At 48.5% G+C, this 18,417-nt stretch overlaps 1 protein-coding gene across 3 annotated transcripts in view; it reads left to right on the forward strand.

Annotated features, from left to right (window-relative positions):
* Window positions 1–16,995, forward strand: part of ERICH1 (glutamate rich 1) — a 42,993-nt gene extending 25,998 nt beyond the window's left edge. For 2 of the 3 annotated variants that reach the window (XM_075997296.1, XM_075997297.1), the window contains exons 4-6: window positions 9,268–9,726; window positions 11,011–11,205; window positions 15,373–16,995. In XM_075997296.1, coding sequence (XP_075853411.1) covers window positions 9,268–9,726; window positions 11,011–11,205; window positions 15,373–15,446 — 728 coding nt within the window. In that variant the 3' untranslated portion in view covers window positions 15,447–16,995. The remainder of the gene's footprint in view (window positions 1–9,267; window positions 9,727–11,010; window positions 11,206–15,372) is intronic. The other variant, XR_012914710.1, reaches the window with a different exon arrangement.
* Window positions 16,996–18,417: the final 1,422 nt, after the last annotated feature.

Consider the following 18,417-nt stretch of genomic DNA (forward strand, 5'->3'; position numbering starts at 1 on the left):
ACCCTTTTTGCTTTGGCTGCCAGGAAACTTATGCTTCAGCTTCTCAATTTTTTTTTTATTCAATTTCAGTTGTTTCCTTTGGGTTCCATTTTCTCATAGGTACCTTTCCCCACTCTCAGTTGCTTAACTCATTATTTTTAGATTAAGTCATTAAAACAGAGTTTTCCGAGCCTTGTCATACCCTTTTTGTGGGTATACAGGGTAATCAGGACCCAGCAATTCACTCACTTGCCTAAGCCTTTTGGATGTTTGTGCTGGGCTGTGTGCATAGGCCTTGGGTGCAAAGATGACAGAGGGGGCCCTTGGCTTTGGGGGCTCATCCTTATAGGGAGACTTGTGTGTAGGTGGTCATCAGAGAGGCTGGGGAGTCATCTGAAGCATCAGTAATAGCGCTAAGGACCATGAAGCAGGAAGCAGTACCTTCCCTTGTGCATGAGGCACTGACCTCATAGCTTGAGTGTGTTGGGGGCACAGCAGGACTGCCTGGGGGCCTCAGGGTGGGCAGCAAGAAAGACACGTGTTAGGACAGGAGGTGCCATGTGCATCCCTTGGTGGGGCCAGAGCTGTAAGGTAAGCCCACAGGGCGAGAGGTTTGGGACCAGAGTTTTAGGGGCTTTGGGTGGGGAAGCACACAGTTGTGCTGCGGCCGTGGGCCGTCTAAGTCCGAGGAGTGGCCTGACCCAGCGTGTAGTACATCGACACGACCAGGGGTGGAGGAGTCAGAGGCTGCTGGACGCTGCCCCTCGGTGCAGCCTGCAGCCTGGAGACATTCGCCAGCGCAGGAGGGAGGGAGTGTCAGTGGCTTTGGGCTAGAGCAGAATAGGCGAAGCAGCCACGCCAGGGATTCGTGTCCCCTGTGGCCTGCTAGGTGGTTGAGAGCTTGAGGTGAGAGTTGCCACGAGGCAAATGGTTAAAAGATGGAGCAGAGGCTGCTGAAAATCCCTTCGCAACCATCTGGAGCCGAGTGAACCTAAAACACTATTTCAAGAGTCGTGTGACGAGCTCCGGTTATTGAGAAGTTCACATTTCACGTGGAGCAAGTGTCTCTCCTGGATTCCATCATGGCAGATTGGTCTGCTGGAATCCATCCTCTCAGGACGCACAGCCAGTTTTAAAGGCCGTTTCTTCCTCCAGTTTTATAAAACCCCAGTCTCACCTCATTTCCCCTCTGTCTTGCTTGAGTCTGGGCAGAGCTGAGCTGTTGAAGAAGGTCTGCACCCAGCCCCAGCCTCCCCACACACAGCCCATCCTGGGGCCATGTGGACCCACCTGGGACGTGCCCCGTGGGCGGCGGGGCAGCCTCATCTCTACACCCAGCCTGGGGTGTCCCAGCGACGCGGCAGAACATGCGATTTCTGTGCCTAAACTCACTCTGCATCAGGGAAGGGAGGTCAACATGGAAAACTGGAGAGTTCTGTATCCTGCAAACACTGTTTCTTTGGTGTGAAACATGCATAACACTAGTCCATGTGTAATATTCCGTACTGTAACCAAAATCACTCGCATTTCTTTTGTAAACGTCCAGTCTTGTGTGGCAGCCCCAATTTTTATCACCTCTCAAGGAGCGGGCCTCTGCGCCCACCTCAAAGCATGATCTACCTGGAAGTCGCCCTTCATGTCCACTTCTGTGCCTGTTTCTGTTCCTCATGGAGCTTCCACTTGCCCACGTTTGCGCAGCACATCTGCATGCTGGACCGGGAAGCCAGCTCTGCAGCAGATAGCAGCAGCCTTAATGACCCCTCCCATCTCCTTAGAAACAGAATTGTAACCATGGGCTCATCGTTTCAATTTTAGCTCCCTAGCAGCCCTCAAGCAGTGTTGAGCCCGCGTCTGCGCGTGTGTGGTAGAGGCAAGCCATCCCGATTTAGAGGCTTTGCGGGGCACTTGTCACGGCCACCCGCTCTGCATGTCAGTCTCCTTCCCAGTTAGAGCTGTGTCCTTATGAGCCTCCTTCGTCCGTCCCATGTTTATTTCAGTCTCCTCCTGTCGTCAGGGAGAGGGACTGAGCTGTATTCACCGACCCTGCCCCTGTTCACACACCCTGAGACGCCTTCCCACAGCACCCACAAACCCCGAATCAGGAGCTTTCTCACTGTGAAAAGAGCAGCCGCCCCCACCGACGGCCACAGACCAAGTTCTGGAACCTGGGAGCAGAAATGCTGCATTGATGGATTTACACAGAAATGGAAACCTCAATTTTTGTGAACTGAAGAACATGCCAGTCTTTGGGAAAGAGCCCCTTCTTTTTCTGTATATTCTGATCTTTGACCTTTTTTTCCTAAAATGAAAATTTGTTTTTGTTGACAACAAAAATGCTTGAATGGAAAAGCTAGGCATTACGGAAGGTACGCAGGAAGCGACACATCACCTGGGGCCGCTGGGGAGACCTCTGAGTACACACCTTGTAACTCCTCCCCGTGCACAGTGTGTGCACACGCAGACTTCTGTAAGCTGTGCTGTGTTACATACACTGTATCCTATCAGCCACTGTCTGCTTTTAATTCTATTATGGAAGTTTTTCCCTTTCAGTACACGTGGATGTTTATGTCTGGGTTGCTGCATTTGATGACATCAGGGTCCTGTATGTTCTGTCCCGAAGCGAAGCCCTGGGAGGACACAGCCCTGGTTCCAGCCCTTTCTCTTTGGACATTGCTGCTCTCAATTCAGATCCATTAACAAAGAGGGAACCTCTATGTTTTGAAAGTTATAGGGACTCGTAAAGTCCTCTTCACCCCGAGGGCGTTAGGTGGCCACTGACCGGGTCCATGTGGGCCACGCCGAGCCACCTGGTCAGAACTTGATCCTCAAAGGCCAAACCTGACACAGAAACCTTCTCCGTGCCAGGTCTTCTGCGAGGAAGATGACTGCCTCTCTCCCCCTGGCCGCAGCCACCCCTTGTCCATCCTGAGCCCTTGGGGGTCTCCGGCCTCCCTGACCAGGGCCCTACTGCATGGGCATTCTCTCTGCAAGGCCACAGCTGTGAGACCCCAATGCTCACGTTGCTAAATGTGCATCATCTGCATGTGTTATTACAAAGTATCATCCTGAATTTTAGGCAAACAGCAGACTATTGAAGAAATTGGATTCAACATATTTTATTACATTTTAAAGATTTGCTTTCATGTATATGGTTTAAATCAACATTAAACAGAAGCTACTACTATTTATTTAGCACCCAGAAGACATTGTTAGCTTGAGAATAATTATCAGATGCAATTTGCAGCCTCAGTTTTGAATCTAGAATAAAACTCAAATTCCCTCTAAAATACTTGGTATTTCAGTGTAACCTGGTGCAGTTGTGTGAATTAGAAAACTCGGAGGACTGGGCTATTTCGGTACCTGTTTCTGCCCCAGCAGTTCTTCGGAATGTAGGAGCCAAAGCGTAGCTGAGAGAATTTTGACAAATTGTGATTAGCACGTCTGAAAGGTATGTTTTGGAATGGCAGATTTTTAAAGTCAGTCACATTATAAATAGTCAGGCCTCCAGTTCCTGCACGTGGCTTTTCTTGTGGCTTTTGTGTGCTTGGTGTGAGGAGCTGGGCTGTGGCCTTTGCTGGGGTCTGGAGCTGGCTGAAGGGCAGCCACTCTCTGGGCATCCATGGCGCTTGCCATGGACCAGACCTCGTGCCCACGGGGCTGGGGCTTCCAGAGAGCGGAAGAGAATGTGACAAGGGTTTCAGAGTTGTTCAGAGGAAGCTGCAATGATGTTTGCTTCTTGACTTTGAGCTGATCCAGGCAGGCCGGGTTGCGGCCCCGGTTCTGTCCTCCTGCCCTGGTTTCTGGGGCATCCTCACCTCCCATAAGGCTTTGAGGAAGCCTTGAGGTTGAAACTGGAAGTGATGTCAGGTGTTAAGGAAAAGGTGGTTCCATGACACTTGAAGCGGGTGGGGCAGGCTTTACTCAGGCCTGTAACTCGGGGGCAGGACCATGGCTGGGGGAGGGACCAGCCTGGATTCCAAAGGCACCCGGGCAGGTGCAGTCTGAGGAGCAGGTGGAGTCTGGGTGAGAGTTTCTAAGGAGATGCAGGGTCTGGCTGAACCACTGAGAATTCTTGCTGAGCACGGGCCAGGTGGGCCCCTGGGAATGGAGGGGCCCGGCAAGGTCTTGAGGGTGAGCAGTACCAGGCTGGGGTTCTGGCCAAACTCACTCTGTTCTTGCTAAAACTGGATTTTGCAAGGACATGCACAGAGGGGCCTGGGGGAGGTTCAGGACCTGGCGAAAGTTGGGCCAGGCAACGTCCTTCCACCCAGATATAAGTGTAGCTCTGTTTTTAAGAAATGTTTCTAGTTTGGCAAGAAACCAAGCAACAAAAAGGGAAACATCATTGTAAAGAACTGGGTATGTCAGAATGAACAGGATCAGTAATCGTGAAACAGATGCACCTGTGGCTTCTGCTGCACTACTGTGAAAGTTTACTGTGTCTAAATTGAGAAATGTGGCTTTGCAATTATATTTACATTTTCCCCCTCACATTATTACCTTTGCATTCTTTCTAAAACTCTAGTCTCCTAGGAAACTTTTCTGCACCTCATATGTGAAAATTATTCTTAAACATCTTTTTTTCTCAGTTGCCAAATACAGTAACCCATGGTGGCACATCCCACTACAGTTGCAGGTGTGTGTTCTAAGTAGGATGTCACTCTTCTCTGTGAGCTCAGCAACGTCTTTGTTACAAGGCTTCATTGTCTAGAAGCATTAGAACTTCGAGATCTAGTGGGCTGCGCTCCGGGGGCCCAGCACGTGGGGACTTGAGGCGGGGGAAGCAGGGAGCTGGGGCAGAGGCCACAGAACCGGCATGGCAGAGCTGGGCAGACACATCCAGTCTGGCACTCTGGGATGTCACTTTTGTTAACGTGTAGCTTTGTGAGGTACAGTCAACACACAGCAAGCAGCACAAGTTTGAAGTGTGCAACGTGATGAGCTTCAATGTAAGCATCACCCCTGAAGCTGTTGTCACCGTCAAAGTAATGACCCGGCATTGCCAGTTCCCCTTATGGCCTGCCCGATGCCCTTCCCCGCCAGGTGCATGGATCTGCTACCGGGTCCCAGGAGTCTGTAGGGAGGGGCTCAGGTGGCTTGTGAGACATGGGGGTGCATTCTGGGCGCTGTCACTCACAGTGTCGTGATTTGGATCCATGTGGTGTATGTTGGTAACGTGTTCCTCTGTGCTCCTGGCACACTCCCTTGCGTGTATTCTACACTCACCTGCAGACAGAGTTCATGTGTAGAGTCCTTTGGATTTTCTGTGTTCTCTCCCTCTGTGGTCAACGTCACTTTTATTTCTGCCTTTCCAATTCTCGAGAATTTTAGTCTGTGTCTCATATCTTGCTCTTCCCAGATGCCCGGGCAGAGGTGACCACAAGTGGCAACAGCAGGCGTTGCTGTTCCTTCCTGAATCCTCAAAGGGAAGTTTTAGCATTTTGCCACCATGTGTGACGGCAACTGTGGGTTTTTGTAGAATCCTGCATGAGTGGACTCTCCTTTCGCTTTCTAGTCTGATGTGGGATCTTACCATACACTGCTGTCAGAATCGGTCAAAGGCTTCATGTCCCTGCAATCTGTTAATATCCGGGATTTCTGTAGCACAGTCTGTGAGAGCGATTGGCCTGTGCCTCTCCTTCCTTGTGACCTCCTGGTCAGGTTTTGGGGTGAAGATAATGCAGGCCCCATAGAGCTGGACTGTCACCCCTTTTCTGTACTCTGGAGGTGCTTATATGGGGGGCGTTGGACTCTCCTCAAATGTTTAGTCACAGGTGAGTCCACCTAGGACTGAAGTTCTTTTGTGGGATTATTTTTAACTAAAGATTAAATTTTTAAAGTAGATATAGGACTATTAAGACTTTCTGTTTTGGCCAGGCATGGTAGCTCATGACTGTAATTCTAGCATCTGGGAGGCCGAGGCAGGAGGATCACTTGAGGTCATACAGCCTGAGCAAGAGTGAGACCCCATCTCTACCAAGAAAAAAAATATATATCTGGGTGTGATGGTGGTGCCTATAGTCCCAGCTACTCAGGAGGCCAAGGTGAGAGGATCTCTCCAACCCAAGAGTTGGAGGCTGCAGTGAGCTAGATTGTGCCACTGTACTCTAGCCAGGGCCATAGAGCAAGACTCTTTCTCAAAAAAAAAAAAAAAAAAAAAAGAAAGAAAGAAAAGAAAAGAAAAAGATTTTCTGTTTCTTCATATGGCTATTGGATAAATTGTACTTTTCTCAGAATTCTCCATTTCATACAAGTCATCTGATTTTTATTGGCTTTTTTTTTTTTAAAGGAAGGAAAGTCTTGCTCTCTCACCCTGTCTAGAGTGCAGTGGCATCATCACAGCTCACAGCAGCCTCAAACTCCTGGGCTTCAGTGATCCTCCTGCCTCAGCCTCCCGAGTAGCTGGGACTACAGGCATGCACCATTACGAGGCTAATTTTTCTATTTTTTTAGTAGAGATGGGATCTCGCTCTTCCTCAGGCTGGTCTCAAACTCCTGGGCTCAAGTGATCCTACCCTCCTCCCCCCCACCCCACCCCCGTCCTCCCAGAGTGCTGGGATTGCAGATGTGAGCCACTGTGCCCAGCCTTTTATCAGCTTTTACCATCAGTAGGACCTGTGGCAGCATGTTTTGTGTCCCCGCTATTGCTTATCTTTGCCTCTTCTCTTTGCAAACAGTACTATTTCTCTAGTTTATTTCTTCAGAGTTTTGCTGCTTGTCGGTCTCTCTCTACTGTACTGTTTTCTCATTGTTTCCCACGCTCATGTTTCTGGTCCTTTCCATATACTTTCACGGGATGAGTTTGCTGTTGTTTTTCTGGTTCCTTGAGGTAAAAGCCCATGTCGTTGATTTTTAGTCTTTCTTCTTTCGTGGCATATTCCCTGGTATATTTAGGCATAAATTTCTCTTAAAGCAGGATTTAGTGGTATCCCATAAATTTTGAGATGCCATAATTTCATCAAGTTTAAAATAATAAGTTTTCCTTATTGTAAGAAGCAGTATCTGTTCAATGCCCTAAACTTAGAAGTCAGAAAATATGGTGGGAAAAAACCAAAGCAACCTACTTACCCCACCCAGAGATAACCGCAAAGAACACCATGGGAGACGGATTTCCAGTATCTTCTTTCCGTGTACATCGTTGTCCTTTTCAAAAGTGCATACACACGCCCCCGTGTGAAATGGCGTGATGGGCTTATTGCTGTTCTGTAGCCTTTTGCCCCACCCCACCTCCACCTTTTAAAGTCATTACTTATAGTCTTGTCAAGTGCCAGACGGGCAGTGCAGTCCTTCTCCGTTCGCGCAAGGCAGCATGTGCTGCCACTCACAGGGAGAAGCAGACCAGAGCGTAGACCTGCCACGCGCTCAACAGGCTGGAACAGCCCCAAGCGAGAAGACACTGATAGCGGGCCTGGCGCCCTCCGTGCTGCTCTAAGCAGACAGCGCCAGGGGGATGCTGTGGGGAGATAAACACCCCGAGGATCACTTCTCTCCAAATTAGTGAAGTCAGGCATGTTTTTAAAATAGACACCAATGGGGAGAGATTTAGCTTTTTTTAATTGAACCTGGGAGATTTTAATTCCGTAAACAGTGATCCTTTCTTGAATGTGAATGCTCAGAGATGTCTGTGCTTAGGTCCTTGGCAGCTGCCGACACCCAAACGAGATAGAAGAGGCTGTCTTCAAAAATCCACTGGTGGTTGAGGAGAGAGAAAAAGTGTGCCAGTTGTGGGCTGGACGGCTTATGAGTAGTATGGGCTTCATGCCAGGTGGAAACCAAGGGTTCGTAGTCGTGGCTGCCACATGCATCCAGAGAGAACTGAGAGCTCCGTTCAGAAAGCAGCAGGGACGTGTGTCAACACTGACACAGGTGGGGGCATCCGTGTCAGGTGAAAGGGATGATGTTTAGCACTTAGAAAAATACTTTGTGTATTTGCAGGGTGCAAAGCAGGATTTGACTTCCGACCACATCTCCAGGGTCTCAGGCTGCACGTGGACCCTCAGCGCCAGGTCTGGGAGCAGCGCTGGCTCTGACCTGCAGGCTCCACCCCGTGCATGTGTGGCCTCTGTTGGCTGTGTCCTCGGGTTGCTGCGGAAATTGGTCTGAATTACGAAAGCTGCTAGGGGGGACCATGAGAGCAGACGCAGGACACATCTCCCGTCTGCGTTTGGAGGGCAAAGTGAAAGAGAAGTTGTAGGGAAACTGGTTTTGTTCAGTGTAATGACATCTTGCCTTTATGCAGTGTTTCATGGATTTCATGTACATTATTTAATCTTGATTTCTCACAATCTGTGATGGGGGAGGTTGCAGCTCAGATAAATAGAATGAGAACTTCCTAAAAGTGAGAATTGTCTAAGAACCAGACCCCGACGTGGGCCAGTGGCAAGCTTTATTGCTCCGGACCTGCTCAGGCAGTGCCCGGAGAGCCCGAGTTGTGGTGACACAGAGGATGTGGGGCATGGCTGTGGTGTGGGCGCAGTGCAGGGTTTTAGGGTAACATGCCCTCAAGTGCTGTGCTCTGTCTCCTGCCACACCGCCCGATGCCAGCTGTTCACTGAAGACCTTGTGCTGGTGCCGTGGCCCTAGCCAGCCTCCGCGCAGCTGGGGGTACAGCTGTGCCGTGGGCCATGCACGGTGCAACCTGCCCTCTCTCCCGCCATGGGCTGCTGTCTTAGCTCCTAAGAATCTGTCCTCAGCATCTCCTCATGCCCAGCGATACGGCTGTGCTGGTCGGGGGTCAGCCGTGGCAGCACTGGTTACACTTAGAGATTTTCTGCCCGAGAGCTGTTGTTGGCCATCTCCCAGCACAACATCTGCCGGTTTTAAGTAGCCATTTCTGTCAACCCAGAGCCCGGGCTCCATCTTCTCATCCAGCATGACCTTGTGCTGACTCAAGATGTGCAGGTCATCATTAGAAGGGACTTAAAGTAAACTGTAAAAATATAAAAAATACGGTTTTCTTTCTCAGATCCTAGGAATGAAGTTTTACCCCTCCCAACAAAACTGCAGCAACCCTTGCAGCTTTAAAAACACACCACATCCCATAATCGTAACGCTGTGAGTGTGTGTGCAGCTGCACGGGCTCTTTTGGAAAAGAAAGTAGGCTGCTAATTGATACTGTGGTTGGTCCCATGATCTGAGATGGTGTAATTACTGTGAGGTAGAGCTGAGAATCACCAAAGTCAGTAGTTTAAATTCTTATTCCACCAAAACTACAAGATCCTGATGGAAATTTTACTTAGCCTAATATGTCTGTTGTACTGAAAATCGTATTTGAATTTTTTTTAACAGATCAGGATCTTCTTGATCAACCAAAGAGAAGAAGAGTCAGAAAGCGTAAGTCAAAGAAAAGCCCCAGCGGCATTCATGGGGAACAGGCAGAATCAGAGAAACAGCAGAGTCTTTCGCAAGAAAAATCACAGCCACTGCATGCAGATGGCCCCACAATAAGCAAAAATAAAAAAAGGAAACTCAAGAAGAAGCAGCAGATTAAAAGGAAGAGAGCAGCTGGCTCAGCAGCAAAGGCCTCTGGCGTCAGGTTCACGTACCAGCCTGAGGGCGGTGGCAGCGACCTGGACTCGGGAGACACTGCCAGGGAGGAAGTTGCAGGCACCCAGGAGGGAGGCGTCGCTGACACCAGCGAGGAGGACGTCACAGATGCCAGCGAGGAGGACGTTGAAATCACCAGCAAAAAGACAGACAGTCTCCTAAATTTTTTGAAGTCAACACAAGAAATTTATTTTTATGATGGTATGTTTTTTACTGTTTTTCTTTTGCATAATAGCATCCGCTTAAACATTTGCAGAGAAACACATATAGTAAAACATTTAAATGTATAAAACACATTAAGATATTCAAAATAAGTAATAGATTTAAGGCAAAAATCAGAATATTTAAATTCTTTCCTCCTGCGATGTGCACTGCATGTTGAGAGAAACCACAGCCAACCACGGCAAAGCTGTGATTCCACATGTGGGCTGGTCTCCTGCTCTGTGTTCCTTGAGGATCAGATCTGGGAGTGTGCCAGTGTCCCAGGCTGTATCTCCAGGTAAAAGACAAATTGATTGGAGGTTCGGTTGAGCTAATGTTCGCTCTCTCAGCCAACGGAGAAGCACAGTCTCTCTGCAGGACACGGTTCATTCTCCTCCACACGTAACTGACTGATCCGGGATTTTCAGATCCATTTCTGAGCAGCGATGTGTACTGACGCACGCATGAAAAGTACAAGTAGATCTGATCTCCTGGCAACGTTTTGTATCCAGACATCTCATTCTGCGTGGAAGTGTATGTTTGAGGGTTTCCTTAAGAGATGAAAGGTTATCTTTAGTTCTGTGGATGGAAAAAATCCAAGCCCTGAAATATTTGAAAGAAGTTTATTCTGAGCCAAATTTGAGGACCATGACCCGGAGCCACTCTCATGAAGCCTTGAGCAAGTGGGCTCACTGTGGCTGGGTTACAGTTCAGTTTTATACATTTTCAGAGAGACAATGGTTACAGGCAAAGTCACAAATCAATACATGAGAGGCATACATTGGTTTGGCCCAAAAAGGTGGGACATCTCGAAGGGGGGGGCTTACAGGTTATAGGTGGGTTTAAAGATTCTTTGGCTGGCAATTGGCTGAGAGAGTTAGACTTTATCTAGAAGACCAGGAAGGATATGCTTATTTTAAGATAAGGGTGTGAGTACTCTGGGAGGTCCAGACAGGAGGACATTTTAAATTTACAATAGGCGCCTGCTAGGATGTTTTAAGATGCTTTCAATTTAAGAATAGGCATCTGCTAGGATGCTTGAGTTAAGATAGGGCCTTCTTATCTTTTAGGTGATGTTAATGCCATATTGGAATCAGGTTGGGAAGTAAACCACTGCTTTATTTGGTTAACAAAAGCCGCTTAGTGGGAATTTACTGTTTGTCAGCCTGACCCAGCTGGCCTCCTTAGGAAGGAGTTTTTAGCAAAAAAAAAATCAGAGTTCAGTCCTCAGTTCATAAAAACACAGATAACATTATATTTCTAAGTGATCCTGACTTTATTTAGGTGTCTCCAAAGATCCGGATTCAGCTGTACGTGTGGAAACCTCAGAGGAGCTTCTCAATCACCTTGCAAGCTGCGGCCTGCCGCCCTCGGATTTGTTCATCCTCGACCACATGAAGGCACTGTTGCATCTGCAGGACACTGAGGGACTGAAGCACGCTCTGGAAGTGTTCCCTGAGCACTGCACATTGCCTCCTGGTAAGTGCTGTGCGATGTGTCCATTGCCTTCCTCAGACATCCTCGCCCAGGTTTGCCTCTGAAACACACCCAGCAAAACAGCAACGCGTCAGAGAATATAAGGGTGCACATATGGCCTGGGAGAATAGGGCCCCGCAGAGAAATGGGTTTCTTTTATCTCTGCTCAGTGTAAAAAGATTTCACATAACACATGCAGAAATGCATGTGCTATCTACTTTTCCAGACTTGTGAGCTACCAACTCTTAGAGCCAAATTCTCCCCAGTTTAAACACAAGTGGAAGGACTCATCTCTCCTCCTCCCGCTGGGGTGGTGGGAGGTGCCTTTCTTCTGTCCCAGTTGTCTTAGACCTTGCTGAAGCCCCCGGGGTCAGAAAGAGCGCTGAGCACAGACGGTGCCCTTCCTGCTCTTGTGCCCTCAGCCTTGGCTGGGTGCTGTCCATGTGGACCACAGGGGCCATGCCAGTGTGCTCACGTCTTCCTGTGCCACGTGTGGAGCTGTGGCCACGGTGAGACTTGCAGACCAGAAAGCCAGGCTTTCCTGAGGCCACGTCACCTGCACGCTGAGCCAGTGTGAGTGCGGGGCCAAACAGTGTGAGGCTTGCACAGTTTCTACCCTCGGAGCTCGGAGTCTTGGCCACTGGATAGTCGAGAGCTGCTCACTGTAGAAGCCGATTGCCACTCGAGTCCCGTGACCATGAAGCAGTTCCCGTGTGGCACCAGTGCTGTGAGCAGGTGACCGCAGGGCCGGGCAGTGGGGACCTGCCCCGCTGGTGTACTGCTAGGGAAGAAGGCAGGTATGGACTCTGCCCTGGTGCTTATGCCTTAATGCAGGAGTCAGAAACACAGCGGGAAGGTGTGAAATGTGTGAGGATCTCACAGAGATGGGGCTCCAGGGGGAGCATGGAGTGAGGGGTGTTCTTGCTGCCAAGGGGACAGGAAGAGCTGGGGAGGCTGGAGCCTGGAGAGCAAGGCTGGAGCCCGGGGAGCAAGGCTGGAGCCCGGGGAGCAAGGCTGGAGCCCGGGGAGCAAGGCTGGAGCCCAGACAGCTGGCCTGGAGTGGCGGCAGTTGGGCGGGTGGTAGGGACCCAGTGCCGCATGGGCTTCTGTACAGGAAGAAGCCGGGATGCTCTGGGCACCGTGCTGACTCTGGCCAAGTGGCCTGCGGCTGGGGGAGGTGGCCAAGGTCCCCGTGGACCACAGAGGCACAGCTGTAGGGTTTGCCGACTGCCGGGAGGGATGTGGGAGCCCGGGGGGAGAACTGAGCTGCCAAGCGGGGAAGGGACAGTCAGAAGGGGGTTGGGGTGAGGCCCCCAGAGCTAAAGCTGGGCTGGGCTCAGCCAGGCACCAGGCATCAGGCAGGTAAAGCTCGGGGGTGCCGGCAGGCACCTAGGCAGAGCCGCGTGGGCTGGGGCATAGGGGGCAAAGAGGCCGGAGAGGTCAGGAGGGGGCAGGACAGGGACAGTGGGCGACACGTCCTCTCAGAATGAGGCAGGTGCCTGGAGAAGGACGGCGTGTGGCTGCAGAGACCTCAGGGCGCAGCCCACAGGTTCTGGGTGGTCATCAGCCTGTTACAGTTAAGAGTTTAGCAGATCTAGATTCCCATGACAAAGTTTTATCTCGAACAGCAAAAAGCCAGTTTTGTTAAGTCAAACTACTGTGAAATTTTTGTGAGAGATGAAAATAAGCCATTTAAAATCTTAGATTTTAAATTATTTAAATTTTTCATGTTTCTTGCACTCGAGGCTGTTCCTGTGCAGTGTCTGAAACACGTCAGATTCCGACAGCTGTTGGTTGTTTAGCAGGATCCCCAACATTAAATCACTGGACAAGTTTTGTCCACAAGGACATTTACTTTAAGCAGTTGATAGATCTAAAAGTTATGAACCCGTGTTCTATAAAAACAGATTCTCTCTGAGTGCACGTAGGACATGCACTTAAAGTTCTTCTATGTCAAGAAGAAATACAATTTTGTGAAATAAAATTGTGTGAGCAGTGGCAGTTCTAATTTCAGACGATTTAGTTTTTAAACCAACAAAAGTAGTGAAAGACAAAGAGGGTCATTATATAATGGTGAAGGGCACACTTCAACAAGAAGAGATAATAATTTTAAATATGTATGCACCCAACTTAGGTGCACCCAGATTCATAAAGCAAACCTTACTGGATCTAAGCAAATGGATTAATAGCAACTCCATAATCACCAGAGATTTCAACACCCCACTGACGGCACAAGACAGATCCTCCAAACAGAAAATTAATAAAGAAATAATGGACTTAAACAAAACCTTGGAACAACTGGGTCTGACTGACATTCTACCCCAAATCCACTGAATATACGTTCTTCTCATCAGTTCACGGGACATTCTCTAAGATTGACCATATCCTAGGACACAAAGTAAATCTCAAGAAATTTAAAAAAATAGAAATCATACCATGTACCTTCTCAGATCACAGTGGAATAAAAGTAGAAATCAACCCTAACAGAAACTCACATTTCTACACAAAAACGTGGAAATTAAACAACCTCCTACTAAATGATTACTTCATAAATGAAGAAATCAAGATGGAAATAAAAAAATTCTATACTCCTACACTGCTGGTGGGACTGCAAATTAGTTCAACCTCTGTGAAAAGCAATATGGAGATACCTTAAAGTGATACAAGTGAATCTACCATTTGATCCAGCAATCCCATTGCTGGGCATCTACCCAAAAGATCCAATGACACTCTACAAAAAAGACACCTGCACTCGAATGTTTATAGCAGCACAATTCATAATTGCAAGGCTGTGGAAACAGCCCAAATGCCCATCAATCCAAGAATGGATTAATAAAATATGGTATATGTATACCATGGAGTACTATTCAGCTCTAAGAAACAACAGTGATATAGCACATCTTATATTTTCCTGGTTAGAGCTGGAACCCATACTATTAAGTGAAGTTTCCCAAGAATGGAAAAACAAGCACCACATATACTCACCAGCAAATTGGTATTAACTGAACAGCACCTAAGTGGTCACATAGGTACTGCAATAATAGGGTATTGGACAGGGGGGAGGGGGGCAGGTATATACATATATAATGAGTGAGATGTGCACCATCTGGGAGATGGTCATGCTGGAGACTCAGACTTGTGGGGGGAGGGGGGAAATGGGCATTTATTGAAATCTTAAAATCTGTACCCCCATAATGTGCCGAAATAAAAAAATAAAAATACTGCATTTGTCTGATGCAGATTTGGCCTGCATAACTTTCTGAAATTAAGCTTTCTCTTTCAAAGTTTAATTAGCAGCTGTACCCCTCATCTCTGTGGGATCTGTGTGGGATAAGTGGGCATTTAACAGTAGGTAGAGAGCAGTTCCAACCTGTTGTGTCTCCTCCCTGGCTCAGTGGTCCTTTCTCCCGGGTCGTGGATGCTCCACTCAGGGAAGACGTGTAGAGCTTGGCACAGAGGTGCTCCTGTGGCCTTAGGACAGGGCGGTGCCTGGTGAAACTGACCGGCCTCACACTTATGTGTCACATTTTGTCCCATGCACGTTATCATTCATGCCAGCTCCCGTGCATTGAATTGTTACCGGGCTCCAGGCAGTGAGAAGGTGTGTGGGAATTCCCACGTTTCGTCTTCTGTGTGGGGTTAAGTTCTTGTCCTGACTGCTGAGGCAACTGGCTGTGGGTGGGGTCGTGCCTGCCTGGGGGAATCATGGACGTGAGTCTCTGGGGGGCCAGGCCCCTCTCCGGCAGCACCCCCCGCTAATGCGTCCAGCTCCAGCAGCAGCTCTGATGCCCCGAAGTCCCCACCCAGCTGATGTCCATTGCAGCATCCGCACAGCTGCTCCCTTTGGGGCTTGGCCGTGCGCTCTGTGGTGGGCGCCAGAGGCAGCAGGTCCCGGGTGGCAGCGTCGGAGCAGAGCCCTGACACAAGGTAGAGCGACGTGTGAGGAGAGCCTCTGCCCACAGGCGCAATCCTGCTGGGAAGCCACAGGGGTTGGCAGTGGTGTCGCAACAGGCACCTCCTGGACACGTGCGCCCGGCAGTTGCATTTTATTAGATCATTTCAGGGTTTACTTTGGGCCCAAAGGCTAATTATCTACAAAATCGTTCATGATTTTTCTTTTTGTCTTTGTTTTATTCTATATTTTGTTTGTTTTTGTTTTTTGTTTTCCAGACCATGCCAGAGTAATCTCAGCTTTCTTTAATTACTGGATCACAAATGTCCTTCCTGAGAAAGACAGTGAATAAAATCAGACTCTCTCTTCAAGAAGAACTAATATTTAACAAGAGTATGTGAAATACTTTATGAAATGGGCTGAGAGTTAATCCTTACGGACAAAGAAGATTAAATTCTCAGTATTTTCTGAGTGACCCAAAACCTGCGAACTTTGAAGACATTTCTGCCATATTATTTAGTCATGTGTTTGTACATAATGTGTAAGACGTCATCTGAGGCTTTAAATGAGAAATTGGGGTAAAATTCAAACTTTTAACTTATTTGCAATTACATATGTCTTGAATTACTATGTAAAACTTGATTCTTTTTTTCTAATTCTTACAAAAATCAATGGATATTTTACTAAGTTAAATAAATGATATAGTTTGAAGCTCTTGTATATTTTTATAAAGTTGTAAATCACCTTGTATCTGAAAGTCTCTGTTTTAAGAGTGCTTTGTATTAACTCATTCTAGTTTAAGTAGTTTAATTGTATTTAATAGAGAATTTATTTTTTTCCTTTTCACTAGTTTGAGAATAATATCAATAACCTATTTTTCCTGTTTCATCTTTCCTCTTTGTCCGAGAAGCAGTCCCTGCTTTTTAGTATTACTGAGTTTATAAGCATCAATCAGTACAACATTTTGGGAGGACATTGGGTCTGTCCATGGAAATAACAATTTTGTTGTGGTAAGTACATGTAAAATTTACCATCTCAGCCATTTTTAGGTGTGTGAGCCGGTGGCATTGCTGTGTTCAACACATGGGGTTCTGGTCACCTCTGGCTCCTCACGCGTGGACCTCACGTGCTCTCCTCTGTCTGTGTAGGGACGCTGCTGCTGGGGACACTCCTGTACATGGTTCTGTGTGAACACTGTCTGCATCCTTCGTGGGCATGGACAGCCGGGGCACGCGGGAATGCATGGCTGAGGTTGGGGAGTGCGGCTGCCCTATTGCACGCCCCCCACAGCAGCAGCGCAGCCTGTGTTCCCGCCAGTGCTGGGTATTCTGGTTTCCTGGATATGGTTTCCTGGTGGGCGTGAAGAGGTGTCTCATGGCAGTCTGGACTTTCACTTCTCCAAAGACCGAGGATGACGAGCGTTGGCCAGACGTCTATTCAAGTCACTGCCCGTTTGCGCAGTGAGTCAATGGGTTCTTTGTACGTTCTGGATGGCAACCCCTTATCAGATACATGAGTTTAGACATTCGCTCCCATTCTGAGTCATGTGTTTTCCCTCCTTGGCAGTGTTCTTGACACAGTAAAGGTTTTCTAATTTTGGTGAAGGACAGCTTATCTGTTTTTTCCTTTGTTGCCTACACTTCTGGTGTCATCTAAGAAATTGTCACTAAACCCAGCATCATAAAGTTTGAAGAGTTTTATAGTTGTAACCCTATGTGATTGTTGCTCCATTTTGTGTTAATTTGTATGTATGGTGCAAGGTAAGGGTTTGGCTTCCTTCTTTTGCATTTGGACATGCGGTTTCCCCAACAGCATCTGCTGAAGACACTGTCTTTCCCCCAGTGAGTGATCTTGGCAGCCTTGTCAAACATCAGTGGCCTTACAGCAAGGGTTGCCTCTGGGATCTCTGCTGATTCCACTGTTCTACACGTCTGTCTTTACACCAGGGTCACACTGCTGTGATCACTATAACTTGGTGCTAAGTTTTAAAATCAGCAAGTATAAATCTCCCAACTCTATTCTTTTTCAAGATTGTTTGGCTACCTGAGATGCCTTAAGATTCCATATGAATTTTAGGCTGGGTTTTTCTATTTATGCAAAAAAAAAAAAGACATTTTCTGGGATTTTGGTAGGGCTTCCATTGCCTCTGCAGATTGCTGGGAAATATAGACATCCTAACAGTAACAAACCTCGCAGTTGGACCCTCAGCATTTCGGGCTGCTGGGAGTCTCCGTGTGGAGGCCTGTTTTCCATGCTCTCTGCCCTTCCCTCCTATCAGGTTTCATTCTCTTGCGTCTCTGTGACTTTATCTGATGGTCCTCTCCTTAGCGCGGGAACATTTATTGGTTTCTCTTCTCTGATTACTCCCCTGCCCACTACCACCTCCAGCATACTTCTCCCATTGTTTTGTGCCTTAGCTGTGTAATCTTACAGATTTTTCAACTTTATATTCCAGTACTTGTATTGATTTCCTTTGTTTCTTTAATTATAGGTTTTAATTTTCCTGAGTCCCTGTGAGAACCTCAGACACTGCAGCCCCCAGGGCCATCCGCCTGTGGGTCCTCGGTTCTGACCACTGCCCCTGTGTGTCCTCTAAATGCTCTTCGAGGTCAGCCAACAAGTGTCTCCTGCACTCATACCCCGTCCCTGCCTGTCCCCGTGCAGGTGCCGGGGGCTCCTTTTCCTGGGGGCTGCTGTGCACACTCGGCCTCGGGGCAGTACCTCTTCCAGGGGAGGATACCAGAGGGGCTTCCAGGCGAGCAGAGTCTTATTCCTCAAGATACCAGATGGATGGGATGGATGCTCTGTGTGAGACTCGCACCTCAGCCGGGGCTTCAGAGCGTGCTGGCCTCATCTGCACGCGCAGTCAACCTGCACAGCTGGCACCTGCCCCAGGCCTCACACCCAACTCCCACCACAGGCCTATGTCCTCCCTGCAGATACAGCGAAAGCCTAGGGCTGTACGGTCCCGGGAATAGTGACGACTTCCCCCTCACTACTCCCTATGGGTCCCTAACAGACAAGGTGGAATCTTCTGGAAGCAGACTGACACAGAGGATCTGTTCTGGTGCCAGAAGTGACTCACTCTGGGCCTGGTGGTCCTGCAGTGATGGCCAAGGTCTCAGCCTGGATGCCAGGACAGGCCCAGGTGAACCGAGACGGGGACCTGGTCTGTGTCCTTGGGGGCTCACTGTCCTGCCGTCTGTGCCATCCTGTGAATAGGAAGTGCCACCACCATGTGCAGCTTTGAGAGGGTCAGAAATCCCCCAAGATCCATTTACCCACATGTTGATTTTCCTCTGGTGCAGAATTCTGGGGAAAGG

Source organism: Microcebus murinus, chromosome 24 (genome assembly GCF_040939455.1).
Source record: "Microcebus murinus isolate Inina chromosome 24, M.murinus_Inina_mat1.0, whole genome shotgun sequence".
Taxonomy (NCBI): domain Eukaryota; kingdom Metazoa; phylum Chordata; class Mammalia; order Primates; family Cheirogaleidae; genus Microcebus; species Microcebus murinus.